The 15,988-nt window shown below is 46.6% G+C and overlaps 1 protein-coding gene across 2 annotated transcripts in view; it reads left to right on the top strand.

Moving 5' to 3' along the window:
• LOC144766565 (uncharacterized) overlaps positions 1–15,367 on the top strand; it is a 101,144-nt gene extending 85,777 nt beyond the window's left edge. The window contains exons 5-7 of one of the 2 annotated variants that reach the window (XM_078650367.1): positions 5,573–5,658; positions 13,837–13,878; positions 14,807–15,367. In XM_078650367.1, the coding sequence (XP_078506493.1) occupies positions 5,573–5,658; positions 13,837–13,878; positions 14,807–14,854 (176 nt within the window). In that variant the 3' untranslated portion in view covers positions 14,855–15,367. The remainder of the gene's footprint in view (positions 1–5,572; positions 5,659–13,836; positions 13,879–14,806) is intronic. The other variant, XM_078650368.1, reaches the window with a different exon arrangement.
• The last annotated feature ends 621 nt before the right edge of the window (positions 15,368–15,988 follow it).

Raw genomic sequence — 15,988 nt, 5'->3', positions numbered from 1 at the left:
ACCAGTAGCTATGTTGTGTTTCAGAACTGCACACTCATTTATAAAATGACCTGGCTGTTTACAATAATTGCAGTTCCCTTTAACGGGAGCTGCAGGATGACTGGCTTGATTCGGACCCCTCTTCTGACTGTCTTGAGGAACAGATTGTGCAACTAGTACTTTCATTTTCGTGTCTTTCATACGTTTTCTCTCGTGTTCTTGCTCTTCTCTGATTCTATTCTGGTGATACTGAAGCATTTGCAACATCTGGGACGGGGTATTAGCTTGCCAGGTACTTTCGACTTTCAGAACTCGATTTTTAATTTGTGGGCTTGAATTCTCGACTAATTTAGTAACAAAAAGGTGAGGGTATGACTCACTACTTGTCTTGAGGCCACTGTTGATGCTGAAACATTTTTCAAATCTAGAATAAAAATCACTAATATCCTCATCTTGTTTCTGTTTACAGGCTGAGATTGCATCCCAGTCTTCTTTTCTAGTTGTCAATAATCTGGGTAAAACTTGTATTAATAATTCTGGTAATTCTTTACATTTATCTCCAAGACCGGTACCTGGTACTCGTGCCTTATCTTCAGCTTCTAGAACTGCCCAATCGATCTTTTTCTCTCCCACCTCCCATTCTTTTTCCTTGAGCTTTTCATACACCCCTGCGGGCAGCAGGACCTTTAACATTTTAATGATATCTGGGTAAGTGTATTCTCCCATACGGAGCATGTCTTTTAATTCTCTATGGAACCCTGCTGGATCTTTGTCATGACAGGGAATTAATTTCTTCATTTCGAGGAGTTCCATCTTTGTAATCGGGGTGTAAACAAACACTCGCTGCATTTCGCCACCCGTTCCTTTAACTGGGTGGACTTCTCGTAACGGATTCTGTCTCTCCATGTAAAATGGTTTACTTTCTGGGGGCGAGACATGAACAAAATGTGGGTTCAGAAACGTTCTATATTTGTGACGCTGTTCTAGAATGACACTAATTAAATCGGTACCTAGACCTTTCCATCTATACTGGAGTAACTCGTTCAGGACATCGTGTAACGGACCTGGATCAGAGTGCTGACCCTCATACAGAGTAATGAGGTGCTGGATCATATACATACCCACCAGTCGTTGTTCGGCTGGGGGCATTTTCAGAAACATTTGTGCCACTATTTCGTCTGGAAAAGTGATAGAATCAGTAATCCATCGGACTGCTGATCGGGCTAGTTCTTGTTCATGCATGGTACTTAACTCACTGTAACCGATTCGTGATTTCAGAATGTGATCGGTAGCTTGGAATACTTGTTCTAGAGAACCTTGTTCTGGTGCTGGAGAATGAGAAATAGACTTGTGTTCTAGGCGTAAATGGCGATCTGGAAATCTAGATTTTCCTACATACGCTATTCTGGCGGGATTCTCGTCCTCTACCTCTTCAGTATCAGAGTTACTTTCTTTCTCGCTTACTTGTGCTGCTTTACGTTGTTCGTGTATCTTTATTATTTCTCTACGGATTTTCTTGTACATACTCTCCATAGCACCGACGGTCTTGTGCTTACCCTCGGCTATATTATCACTCCACCTTGTCAGGGTTTTCATTTCGGCTTGATCTTTAGACGGGTAATCTTGTTCTCTTATTAGACAATTGATCAGAAACTTTAATATCATGAGCTGGATCTCGGCTTTCCTTTGAGACATGGCCTCGCTAATACTTTCTGGATCATCCCCTGTACGGATGAAACGATATATTCTGTCTAGATCTTCTTTCATATTCGGTAAGGTGACTAGATACTCGGCCACCTTTCTTACGCGGAATGAATATAAAACCATATTATCCTCGCCTGGGACTGGATCATAGCCGCATTCGGCAAGGGATTTTCTTATTTCTGCTACAGTCTGATGTCTAGGCGTACGCTGTGACGCTTGTGCATGTAATTCGGCTGTCGTTAAACGCTTGTGTGGCGGCGGGGTTTGAGGAGGACCCCCTCCTGCGGCCCCTAAACTGGAGTCGTCTACTGAGGCTCTTCGCCCTGGCAGAGTGGGAAATGGAAATGTAGGCTGGACTTGTATGGCGGGCTGGACCGGGGGTACCGTAACAGGTACTCCGGTGTCTGGAGGAGCGGGAAGTGCCTGATTTACAGGGACTGGCGGAGCGCGAACAGGATTTGCATATTCTGGGACTGTGTCGTCCAAATAGGACGAAATGAAAATATCAGCTGCGGTCTGTTTGTGACGTAGCTTGGTCGGAACTAATGGTGGCGGGAAATTACTGGATGCCTCTGGGGTCGCTTTTGGCAAGCCCTCGGCAAGAAGAGGATACATACCCCTAATAAGGGCATGCCTCTGTCTGTCTGACTGTTCGGCTTTGACTTGTTCACCTATCTCGATTAGTTCTTTTTCTTGTGCTTGTTCTAAGGATTCTCTACTTAATTCTGACTTTCTGATTTCTTTTTCAGTTCTTCTATGAGCTTCTTTGCGCCATAACTCGATGGCATCTTTCTGTGATTGTCTGGCTTTCTTTTTCCATAATGCTTCTTCTACTCGCATGATGCACTCGGCATCCCATGTACCCGATACGGGCCATCTATACTTCTCTTCTAACTGTTTGGTATACTCTACCCATAAATCTAGATACAATATGGCGTTTATGCCATGCTTCTGATACATAAAATGACCTGGACTGTCCCTAGGCGGAACTGGAACTGCTTCTTCTAACAAACCCTTTCTAGTTCTTAGCTGACGTAATCTCGAAAAGAGAGACATTGTAAACTTGAATCGGAACACAATACAATACACGAGGAACAATAACAATTGGGAGAACAATTCAGGCATACCACGACATTGGAAATACATTGAACAACATCATAACATAACAGTTCGGACAGAATATTACCTGGAATACCGAGAACAGAAACACAAGAATTTCTCGAGAACGGAACAGACTAGAGTTACTGGATGCACTGCTGAAACAGTACGGAACATACCGGTCCCATAAAGGGACGCATCAAGACCCGTATCCACCTAGGTGAACACTTCGTTTGTGAGTCTGTGTACCACCAACCCACGGACCAGAGTCAATTTAGATTGACCCTGTCTAGATACTACCCCAGTAATGGTACTCACCGGGCAGCAAGAACGGAAGCCTCGGACTGGACTGGACTGCTACGACGACGGACGACGAACTTCGGACTTCAGTTACGGGTGGGCCTCCGGATACCTCGGACCTTGGACTCTTGGCTTGGGCTCTGGTCGGGACTCGCCGCGTTCCTCCACCGTCTCGTTTGGATGCTGGACCGCCTCCTCCGTCTCCTCCGTGGGCCTGAGGGATACTTGAAGCAGAAATATCTGCCGGTGCACAGAAGAGTTCCGTCACGACTGCAGAGGGTCAGGGGGTCGGCGTGGCTTCACCGACGCGTGGGGAAAGGGCAAGTCCCTGTTCGGGCGCCATTATGTGGTAAATAAATAAATAATACCTCTCTTTTTGACTAGACATATATCATAACAGATAGCTCAATAAATAAGAGTCAAGATTCGAGGTAGTAGGAGTTTTTGCAGGTTTAATACAGCATAAGGACAGGAACAGGACAACCTGCATAGGAATAGGATGACAGGGCCCAGCAGCTGCTGGGGCTTGAATCTGGGATGAGCGCGCTGACTTTTAATAACAATACATGAGCATATATACATAACGCAAACACATAGCATTACATTGCAGTAGGCGTAGCAGTGGGTGGAGCAGAAGGTGTGACGCGTAGCAGTCGCGAAAGATAAGGGCGAAAGTAGGTGTAACGGGGCGTATACATAGACATGTGGTGCAGACGTAACAGGATATGTCATGAATGGGGCGGAAACCATGGAGGGGGCTACCTAAGGAGCCGGGACCTCTAACCTGATGGTGCGCGCAAACTAGCAGTGACGTGTTACTAGGAGAAGCTGGGGGCTATGAACTCTGTGCTAGGAGCAGAGACTGAAGTCTGGAGAGTCAGGGCGACATGTACCTAAACAGTATCTAGTATCTGATGTTTAGAGAACATGTTGATATAAACTAGAAGTTAGGAGGGGAAAAGTTAACGTGATTCTGAGACTGGACCATGCATTATTCTACATGTAGTGCGTGATGAAGAATATTAAATGACCATTAAATGCAGTATTTCTCTAACGTGGAGACGTGAAGGCTAGACAATGACGGAAACTATTGATGCAGTTCAGTAGCTTAGGAATGCAGAGAAGGAGGACTGAACTGATAACTGGAATCATAACATATTCTTTGGCAGACTCAGAGACTGAGCCAGGCTGGGCCGGGCACTGCGAGGCAGGAAGTAAGTGAAGGGTCGAGGATACAGGTGGGGGCTGTATCGCTCCTCAGCGAGGCTTCAGGAGACAGGAGCTGAATCTGGTGTCCAGGCCCTTTTGAGGCCTAGAAACGGGGACTTTACAATGGAATAACGTGCACACTGAGAAACGTGGCAACGTAGCTTTACATAGGCCTGATATTCGTAGTATTCACGAGGACTGGAAACTGGCATACTAGAAGTGGACACAACTGTAATTGCGTCATTAATCGGACATGGGGAATACATATGCATATTTAATCATGCACACATAACATATGATGGATGACACGTAGGGACACAGAACATGGCAAAATTTACTTTTCCACACCTTTCTGCATGCCCTTGCGCTGTTTCAGAAGCCTAGCATCGATGTAGGCACCCTTCCAGCGTGAAGCAAAGATCCCTCCATTGCATGAAGGATTGTTGTTGTGCAGGAAGGAAAAGCAATCCTAAGAGATGTTTCTTTGGTTATATTTGTGCAGAAGAACTATGGGCCATGTATTGTGCTTAGTTCTGTAGTCACCCTTGTGTACAGAGCAGCACTCATCGAGATCTCTGGACACACACTGTGCAGAGCTCTGAGGTCAAACCTGTTCAGCTGAGCTCTGTGGTAATACTTGTGCAGAACGTTGCGGCGATGCGTTATGCAGAGTTTCACAGTCATACTTCTGCACAACACTGCATTCACAGTAACCTTTGGTCACACATTGTGCAGAGCTCTGAGGTGGGACCAGTTGAGCAGAACTCTGTGGTTATATTTGTGCAGAAGAACTATGGGCCATGCATTATGCAGAGTTCTCCAGTCACCCTTGTGTACAGAGCAGCACTCATCGAGATCACTGTACACACATTGCGCAGAGTTCGCAGTAACAGAAGTAGAGCACGTGCATCATGACCCTAGAGCTCCTGCCTCAGTACGTGAACAGTGGGGTCTTTCCAAGCATTCTTTACTCCCAACTAAACCCTCCGCCTTTTTTAGTCATATGTACCTTGATTTTGGGGTGTAAAACAGGGGTGGGCAGCCTTAGTCCCCACCTCTGCCTGGATCTGTCGGCACCTTGGCTAAACTGCTATTGATTGGACAACCTCTAGAACCTCCTTCTACCAAATTCTACCCAGGGCTTCCTCAAATACTAAATTAAATTCAAAAGGTTACTTTCTTGGGAATAATAGAGAGTGGGCCAGGGTGTACAACTTGACCTCTTCCAGTGTGGGCTGTTAGTCGGGTTTATTTAATCCCCCTTCCTCTTCTCATTTTCCAGGTGTTGGTACAGATGGGTACGTCGATCCAAGCGAGATCCATGCCCCTCTACGTCAATACGAGAGCATGCCAGCTTACCCACCCAAAGTAAGTGACAAAGCTCACGGCCAAGAGCCATTCCCACCAAAGGTAAGCACAATGTTCACAGCCAGTAACATTACGATCCCAAGGTTAGAGACAAAACACACAGCCAGGAACCTTACAAACCCAAGGTTAGCGACAAAACACACAGCCAGGAACCTTACAAACCCAAGGTTAGCGACAAAACACACAGCCAAGAGCCCTACCAACCCAAAGTAAGTGACAAAACACACAGCCAGGAACCTTACAAACCCAAGGTTAGCGACAAAACACACAGCCAGGAACCTTACAAACCCAAGGTTAGCGACAAAACACACAGCCAAGAGCCTTAGCCACCCAAAGTAAGTGACAAAACTCACAGCCAAGAGCCTTACCCACCCAAGGTCAGCGATAAAGTTCACAGCCAAGAGCCTTACCCACCTAAAGAAAGCGACAATGTTCATAGCCAGGAACTTTACAAACCCAAGGTTAGCGACAAAACAGACAGCCAAGAGCCTTACCCACCCAAGGTTAGCCACAAATCACACAGCCAGGAATCTTACAAATCCAAGGTTAGCAACAACACACACAGCCAAGAGCCTTGCCCACCCAAGGTTAGTTACAAAACACACAGCCAGGAACCTTACAATCCCAAGGTTAGATACAAAACACACATTCAGGAACCTTACAAACCCAACGTAAGTGACAAAACCCACAGCCAAGAGCCTTACCCACCCAAAGTAAGTGACAAAACCAACAGCCAAGAGCCTTACCCACCTAAAGAAAGCGACAATGTTCATAGCCAGGAACTTTACAAACCTAAGGTTAGCGACAAAAAAAACAGACAGCCAAAAGCCTTACCCACCCACAGTAAGTGACAAAACACACAGCGAAAAGCCTTACCCGCCCAAAGTAAGTGACAAAACTCAGAGCCAAGAGCCTTAGCCACCCAAAGTAAGTGACAAAACTCACAGCCAAGAGCCTTACCCACCCAAAGTAAATGACAAAACTCACAGCCAAGAGCCGTACCGAACCAAAGTAAGGGACAAAACACACAGCCTTGAGCCTTACCCTCCCAAACTAGGGGACAAAACACACAGCCAAGAGCCTTACCCACCCAAAGTAAGTGACAAAACTCAGAGCCAAGAGCCTTAGCCACCCAAAGTAAGTGACAACACTCACAGCCAAGAGCCTTGCCCACCCAAAGTAGAGGACAAAACACACAGCCAAGAGCCTTACCCTCCCAAAGTAGGGGACAAAACACACTGCCAAGAGCCTTACCCACCAAAGATTAGCAACAAAACACACAGCCAGGTACCTAACAAACCCATGGTTAGCGACACAACACACAGCCAGGAACTTTACAATCCCAAGGTTAGTGACAAAAAACACAGCCAAGAACCTTACCCACCCACGGTTAGCCACAAAACACACAGCCAGGAATCTTACAAATCCAAGGTTAGCAACAACACACACAACCAAGAGCCTTGCCCACCCAAGGTTAGTTACAAAACACACAGCCAGGAACCTTACAAACCCAAGGTTAGTGACAAAACACACAGCCAAGAGCCTTGCCCACCCAAGGTTAGTTACAAAACACACAGCCAGGAACCTTACAAACCCAAGGTTAGATACAAAACACACAGCTAGGAACCTTAGAAACCCAAGGTTAGCGACAAAACACACAGCCAAGAGTCCTACCCACCCAAGGTAAGTGACAAAACCCACAGCCAAGAGCCTTACCCACCCAAAGTAAGTGACAAAACCCTCAGCCAAGAGCCTTACCCACCTAAAGAAAGCGACAATGTTCATAGCCAGGAACTTTACAAACTCAAGGTTAGCGACAAAACAGACAGCCAAGAGCCTTACCCACCCACAGTAAGTGACAAAACACACAGCAAAAAGCCTTACCCGCCCAAAGTAAGTGACAAAACTCACAGCCAAGAGCATTACCCACCCAAAGTAAATGAGAAAACTCACAGCCAAGAGCCTTACCCACCCAAAGTAAGGGACAACACACAGCCTTGAGCCTTACCCTCCCAAAGTAGGGGACAAAACACACAGCCAAGAGACTTACCCACCCAAAGTAAGTGACAAAACTCACAGCCAAGAACCTTAGCCACCCAAAGTAAGTGACAACACTCACAGCCAAGACCCTTACCCACCCAAAGTAGGGGACAAAACACACTGCCAAGAGCCTTACCCACCAAAGTTTAGCAACAAAACACACAGTCAGGAACCTTAAAAACCCATGGTTAGCGATAAAACACACATCCAGGAGCCTTACAACCCCAAGGTTAGTGACAAAACACACAGCCAAGAGCCTTACTCACCCAAGGTTAGCGACAAAACACACAGCCAAGAGCCTTACCCACCCACAGTAAGTGACAAAACACACAGCCAAGAGCCTTACCCACCCAACATAAGTGACAAAACTCACAGCCAAGAGCCGTACCGACCCAAAGTAAGTGACAAAGCTCACAGCCAAGAGCCTTACCCACCCACAGTAAGTGACAAAACACACAGCGAAAAGCCTTACCCACCCAAGGTAGGGGACAACACACACAGCCAAGAGCCTTACCCACCCAAAGTAGGGGACAAAACACTAAGCCAAGAGCCTTACCCACCCTAAGTAAGTGACAAAGCTCACAGCCAAGAGCCTTACCCACCCAAGGCTAGCAGTAAAGCTCACCGCCAAGAACCTTAACCGCCCAAGGTAAGCGACGGGGCTCACAGCCAAGAGCCCATGTCTATTATGTCACAATCTTTCAGGCAGATGAGACAAATCCTAACAATAAGCAGGATTGTGAACCAAATAGAATATTAATCATATTATAAATTGCCCTCCTATCCTATGTTATGGAGATAAGTGCATCTGGTTGAACGCTGATGAGAGGTCCCTTTACTGTGCACAAAGAACCTGGGGGCATATTACCAACAACTAGCGATAATTTTTGTCTCTAACTTGTTTAGAGACAAAAATTATCGCCGCACATCGGCGATTTTTATCGCCGATAAACCTTGCTATTAGCAAGGTTTATCGCAAATGCGATAAAAAACGCCCGCAATGCATGAATATCGCTGAAAAGTCAGCGATATTCATGCATTACCGAGCTAATGCTCTTAGCCGTGTTATCCACCTCCCATTGGATAACATGGCTAAGAACTGCTCAGGGGCAGGTGTTAGCTTTTGGAGATATTCGCGCTTAGCGCAAATATCTCCAAAAGTTGGTAATAGGAGATAGCGATGTTAGCGACTGTTTCCAGTCGCTAACATCTTGGCACGCCCACTTTGCATGTCATTAGTGATAAATATCACTGACATGCAAAGCGGGGCCCAAGATGGTCGTTATCTCCTACTAGCTGTTGCTAACTGGTGTTAGCGACAGCTAGGTAATAGGGAGATAATTTTATCTCCGCTTTCTTGGCTTTTAAAGCCAAAAAAGCGGAGATAAACCCCCTTGATAATATGCCCCCTGGTCTGCCCAGGTGTGACTTTAAAGCAATGTTAATAATGTGGTTTGTAGGCAGAGGAACGATGGAAACAGACAGGACTTTTTGTGATTGGGGTGGTGGATGCGAAGGGCTCATGTGGCAGCTGAAAGAGGATAGAGTAATAACACTTGATCATGTTTGAGTGGAGGAGGCTGGAGAGTCCTGCAAGCTTTTTGTTTCTGAGAGACGGTGAAGCAAGCCGGTTGTGGAAAACCCTGCCAGGGAATGCTTGTTGTGCTTGAGGGGTAAAGTTGGGGTGTAGAAACACTGGCCGGGAATGCTTGGTGTTTCTCTTTGGGCTTGAGGGGTAGTGATGAGAAACGCTGCCAAGAAATTCTTGGTGTTTCTGTGTGTGCTTGAGGGGTGGAGGTGGGGACAAGAAACACCGCCAGGAAAGGCATGGTGTTTGTTTGTGCTTGAGGGGTGGAGGCGGGGACAAGAAACACCACCAGGAAAGGCATGGTGTTTGTTTGTGCTTGAGGGGTGGAGGCGGGGACAAGTAACACCACCAGGAAATGCTTGGTGTTTTTTGTGCTTGAGGGGTGGAGGTGGGTACAAGAAACACTGCCAGGGAATGCTTGTTGTTTCTGTTTGTGCTTGAGCAGTAGAAGTGGGGAGGGGAAACACTGCCAGGGAATTATTGTTGTTGGTGTTTGTGTTTGAGTGATAGAGTTGGGAAGGGGAAACACTTCCAGGGAATTCTTGTTGTGTCTGTTTGTGCTTGAGAGGTAGAGGTGGGGAAGGAGAAACACTGCCGGGAATGCTTGTTGTTTCTGTTTGTGCTTGAACAGTAGAAGTGGGGAGGGGCAACACTGCCAGGGAATTATTGTTGTTGGTGTTTGTGATTGAGAGGTAGAGGTGGGGATGGGAAACACTGACAGGGAATGCTTGGTGTTTCTGTTTGTGCTTGAGAGGTAGAGGTGGGGATGGGAAACACTGCCAGAGAATGCTTGGTGTTTCTGTTTGTGTTGAGAGGTAGAGGTGGGGGAGGAGAAACACTGCCAGGGAATGCGTGTTGTTTCTTTTTGTGCTTGAGAGGTAGAGGTGGAGATGAGAAACACTGCCAGGAAATGCTTGGTGTTTCTGTTTGTGCTTGAGAGGTAGAAGTGGGAGCGAAGAAACACTGCCAGGAAATTCTTGTTGTTTCTGTTTGTGGTTGAGGGTTAAAGGTGGGGAGGAGAAACACTGCGAGGGAGTTCTTGTTGTTTCTGTTTGTGGTTGATGGTTAGAGGTGGGGAGAGGAAACACTGCCAGGGAGTTCTTGTTGTTTCTGTTTGTGGTTGAGGGGTAGAGGTGGGGAGGAGAAACACTGCCAGGGAGTTCTTGTTGTTTCTGTTTGTGGTTGAGGGGTAGAGGTGGAGAGGAGAAACACTGCCAGGGAATACGTGTTGTTTCTCTTTGTGCTTGGTGGTTAGAGGTGGGGAGGGGAAACACTGCCAGGGAATTCTTGTTGTTTCTGTTTGTGGTTGAGGGGTAGAGGTGGGGAGGAGAAACACTGCCAGGGAATACTTGTTGTTTCTCTTTGTGCTTGATGGTTAGAGGTCGGGAGGGGAAACACTGCCAGGAAATTCTTGTTGTTTCTGTTTGTGGTTGAGGGGTAAAGGTGGGGAGGAGAAACACTGCTAGGAAATGTGTGATATTTCTGTTTGTGCTTGAGGGTTAGTGGTCCAGATAGGAAACACTGCCAGGGAACGCTTGGTGTTTCTCTTTGTGCTTTAGGGTTAGAGGTGCAGCTCTGGAGGAAGGAGCAATAACCCCTGGGATCTTTTGGTTGTATTTGGGGATGGACAGGAGAGAGTTAGAAGGCGGTGGTGGAGGATGGCAGGTGGCATCTGCTGTTTTCTTCTTTATGTGGGGTGATGCGTTGCATATCACATCTATACCCAGTGGATGTTATACATTTATTGGTTAGTATTGGTAACTGCAGCACTGCCCCTATGTTCACACTATACCAGTGTCACACACATGTGTACATACATAGGTGAGAGTAGTAGGGAGGGGCATAAATTCCAGTAGTATTCCAAGAAGAGACACCTCTAGTGGTATTTCCTTCATCAGACCCTGTCACTGAAGACTGTTTAGTGTTAACAGTAGTAATACTTATATTTATTTATAAGTGCCCTACATTGCCAGAGTTTGGCTTCTAGGTCTACATATCATGTTACATTTAATGCTGTGAAAACCATTCCCTTCCCTGGATACTGGCCCCTGTCATCTCGCCTTGCACAGCTAGGATGTTTGGGCTCTCACCAGATGTTTTCAATGGCATTGCAAGCTTCCGTATTTGGCTTTTATCTGTCTATCTGTCCACAGAGAGGGTTTAAGAGAAGGCTTGGAAGTCCTGCTTTTTCTTTGCATTGATTTTTATTTACTAGGTTTATAGTTCCTTACATTATATAGGTATTAGATGTGGGAATACTACATAACTCCTCACCTTTCGCACGCACATGAAGTTCACCACAGCATCTTAGTACGTTTACTCAGACAGCACATGCTTCCAAGTCTTCTCCTGTATGAGAGCACATCAAACATGTGTGGGATCCATGCTCGTGAAAGTGAATTGAACATGTGTTGGATCCATGCTCCTGAGAGTGCATCGAACATGTGTGGGATCCATGCTCATGAGAGTGCATCAAACATGTGTGGGATCCAAACATGTATGGGATCCATGCTCATGAGAGTGCATCGAACATGTGTGGGATCCATGCTCATGAGAGTGCATCAAACATGTGTGGGATCCATGCTCATGAGAGTGCATCAAACATGTGTGGGATCCATGCTCGTGAGAGTGCATCGAACATGTGTGAGATCCATGCTCATGAGAGTGCATCGAACATGTGTGGGATCCATGCTCATGAGAGTGCATCGAACATGTGTGGGATCGATGCTCATGAGAGTGCATCGAACATGTGTGGGATCCATGCTCATGAGAGTGCATCAAACATGTGTGGGATCCATGCTCATGAGAGTGCATCAAACATGTGTGGGATCCATGCTCGTGAGAGTGCATCGAACATGTGTGGGATCCATGCTCATGAGAGTACATCGAACATGTGTGGGATCCATGCTCATGAGAGTGCATCGAACATGTGTGGGAACCATGCCCATGAGAGTGCATTGAACATGTATGGAATCCATGCTTGTGAGAGTGCATCAAACATTTATGGGATCCATGCTCGTGAGAGTGCATCAAACATTTATGGGATCCATGCTCATGAGAGTGCATCGAACATGTATGGGATCTATGCATGTAAGAGTGCATCAAAATTGTATGGGATCCATGGTCAGGAGATTGCATCCAACATGTATGGGATCCATGCTTGTGAGAGTGCATCAAACATGTATGGGATCCATGCTCGTAAGAGTGCATCGAACATCTATGGGATTCATGCTGGTGAGAGTGCATCGAACATCTATGGGATTCATGCTGGTGAGAGCGCATCAAACATGTATGTGAGCCATGCTCATGAGAGTGCATCAAACATGTATGGGATTCATGAGAGTGCATCGAACATGTGTGGGATCCATGCTTGTGAGAGTGCATCAAACTTGTATGGGATCCATGCTTGTGAGAGTGCATCAAAACTGTATGGGATCCATGGTCGTGAGAGTGTGGAGGGGAGAGGTGTGGTGCAGTGGCCAGGACAGCGACTTCGGAGCACAGGGTTCACGGTTAGATCCCAGGCTCCGGCTGCAGCTCAGCTCAGCACCATATGACTCTGGACAATAACTCACTTAATTTCCACAACGGTCCCCAGCTTCTTGAGACCCGTAAGGGTGAGTAGTTTGCTGTATACAAATATGATTTATGGTCCTGGGAGTGCATCGAACATGTATGGGATTCATGGTTGTGAGAGTGCATCGACCATGTGTGGGATCCATGCTTGTGAGAGTGCATCAAACTTGTATGGGATCCATGCTTGTGAGAGTGCATCAAAACTGTATGGGATCCATGGTCGTGAGAGTGCATCGAACATCTATGGGATCCATGGTCGTGAGAGTGCATCGAACATGTATGGGATCAATGCTTGTGAGAGTGCATCGAATATGTATGGGATCATTGCTTGTGAGAGTGCATCGAACATGTGTGGGATCCATGCTTGTGAGAGTGCATCAAACATCTATGGGATCCATGGTTGTGAGAGTGCATCGAACATGTGTGGGATCCATACTCATGAGAGTGCATCAAACATGTATGGGATCAGTGCTTGTGAGAGTGCATCGAACATGTATGGGATCCATGGTCATGAGAGTGCATCAAACCTGTAAGGGATCCATGGTGATGAGAGTGCATCGAACATGTATTGAATCAATGCTTGTGAGAGTGCATCAAACATGTATGGGATCAATGTTCATTCAAGGCAAGAATACTCTACTGGCCACACCAGCCGTCCTTGAGATGTACACCAGTGGATCGACTCCGTAGTCCTAATAATCGAGATCCTTCTTTTTAAGACCCAGGTCCCCTGTATACTGCCTTCCCAAATGACCATGCTGTTCCTTCAGTGAATGATCATCTGGCTGGTGTCCATCATAAGGGACCTGTATTCACCTGTTCCTGCCTACTATGATTGTGTTGCCCTAATCTTCACCGTATGTGAAAAAGAAGGATTGCAGTGGCTTGCTAGAGGTTGGGTACACAATGCTCTGTTTTCTTGGGGACCATTAACTTGCTTAGTGACTGGTGTATCAACTCTTCTTTCTTCACAGGACCAGGCCTCTCCGACCCAAGAAGAGGAGCACGTGTACACGGTAAGTGAGACAATAAGAAAGATCTCTTTTACACCTTCTCAAGAAGAGGACACCAATCCACATCACTTGGTGTAGGCACATGTTGAGACCTAACCTCAGCCCCAGAGATTTCAATGGGTGCTTCCCCCAAAGCAGCCTTCTGACTTCCAACCCTACCACCCCTCGTCGTGGGTTTTTAAACTGTAATCCCAGGTCAAGGTCGCACCATAGCAAGCCCCAGTGTCAAGCGCTAGAAGATGCCCTTGCGGGTTGCAGTGCACTTTACAAGATGCTTAATAAAGTGCAAACCCTGCAAGGACCACAAAGAGGCCACAAAGGAGTGAGTCTGCGGCTCAGAGCACAGCACATGACCAGCGTGAGACCCGAGCTGTAAATGAGGTTCACTCCCAACTTGAGGTGCTATTCCCTACGTGACAACCCCAAAGGGGAAAATTCTGTTTTATTCCAAGCTCATGGTGGAATCTGCATTGTCTGTAAACTGCACACTCTTGAAGACAAGGCTGTAGGAACATAAACATGACCAACACCCCAGCAGGGTGAACCTATAGGAAGAGTACATTGAGAAGGCTGGGTAGGAGCGCTAGGGATAGGGGGCCTCATAGGTAAGACACAAAAGCATTTCACAAAAGGGATTATCAATACACTGACCCTCCATTCAAGTGAAGAGAGGGGGTAAGGGCCAGAAACAGAGTCCAGAAATGAAAAAGAGGGAAATGGAAGAATCAGAGTCACATGGCACATATGGAGCCTGAGATCACACAGAGACCGCTGCCCTGTAACATGATGTCATTATAGACATGTCTTGGTTATGAGGCACATGTGATATCAGCTCCAGCAGCACATGTATGGCATGCAACATGTTATCAACCAGATGTAAAGGTATATCAGTGGACAGATGTGTAGTAAAGGTGTCTTCTCTTCCTCCCAGGAGTTGGAGTACATGGATGAAAACGTCTACAATGACCTGCACGTATGAGGGGAAACTGTCCAGGGGATGCTGGCCACCGAGGAAGCAGGACCAGTGCACATCATCAACAAGAGTGGCTGCTACAACTACAGCATCAGCAAATGCTATGTTGTGTAAAGGGCATATTATTCCTTTAGTGTGCTCTCATAGTCCTATGGGCTCATAAGAGAGAAAGATGACGCAGTCTTAATACCTGGGAGAGCGATTCCTACCACGCACGTGTCCTTCATAACAGACCGCCAATCGATGCCATTGGCCAAGCATTTGATCTTTCAACATTCAGTTAACTCTTTCAACTAGCCTGTTACTTCTGGGATGGTACAGAGAAGTCTTTAAGGATGAACTCAAGGACATTCGTCGCCTTAGCTGACACACGCTGTGTCCCATGGCTTGCACGATCTCATTGACATACTCGGAATGAACACTTCTTGTATGAAATTAAGAGCAGTCCATGTGCACACATTTTCGAACCTTTTGACCTGCAACCTTTTCAATAAATAACCATCTAAGATATCAGAAAAACAGGTGTGCCCTCCATCAAAGCAAAGGATGTGAAATGTCCAATGAAAGCTTCCTCCGAGGTATGTGCAGACTTCCGCTGGGTCATACATGACGGTACCGCCGTTTGCATTTTGCCATTCAGGACACACGTGTCACAGTCTTTCACATGGCGGTCCCCAGGCTTGTCTGTTCCTTGCCACCAAAAGTCATCTTGTGCTCTACTGAGGTGTGCAAATGACCCTAAGACTGCGCTTTACAAGTACGGCTACGATAGATAACTTACTTGTAACATGCACTCAACAGACACAAAATAAGGTATGCAGGGATCTGTGACAGTACCTAACATGCACACACCCACACAATCATGCACACAAACACACACTCTCTCTCTCCTCCCACTCTTTCTCTCTCTCTCTCTTTCTTTCTCTTCCTCCCTCTTTCTCCTCCCTCTCTCTCTCTCTCTCTCTCTCTCTCCCCCTTATGTGTTGTGAGAAGACATGTTTGTTTCAAGGACTAAGGGGCAGATTTACAAGCCCCTTGTGCCTCTTTTACACCGCCGTTACATCACTTTTGTGACGCAGTGGCGGCGCAAAAGATGCTCCATGCTGCTGGGTATTTACAATGTGACGCATCTGGGAGACA

Source organism: Lissotriton helveticus, chromosome 7 (assembly GCF_964261635.1).
Source record: "Lissotriton helveticus chromosome 7, aLisHel1.1, whole genome shotgun sequence".
Classification (NCBI taxonomy): domain Eukaryota; kingdom Metazoa; phylum Chordata; class Amphibia; order Caudata; family Salamandridae; genus Lissotriton; species Lissotriton helveticus.
Note: the sequence above shows the minus strand (reverse complement) of the source record. Positions and strands in the feature narration are given on the sequence as shown.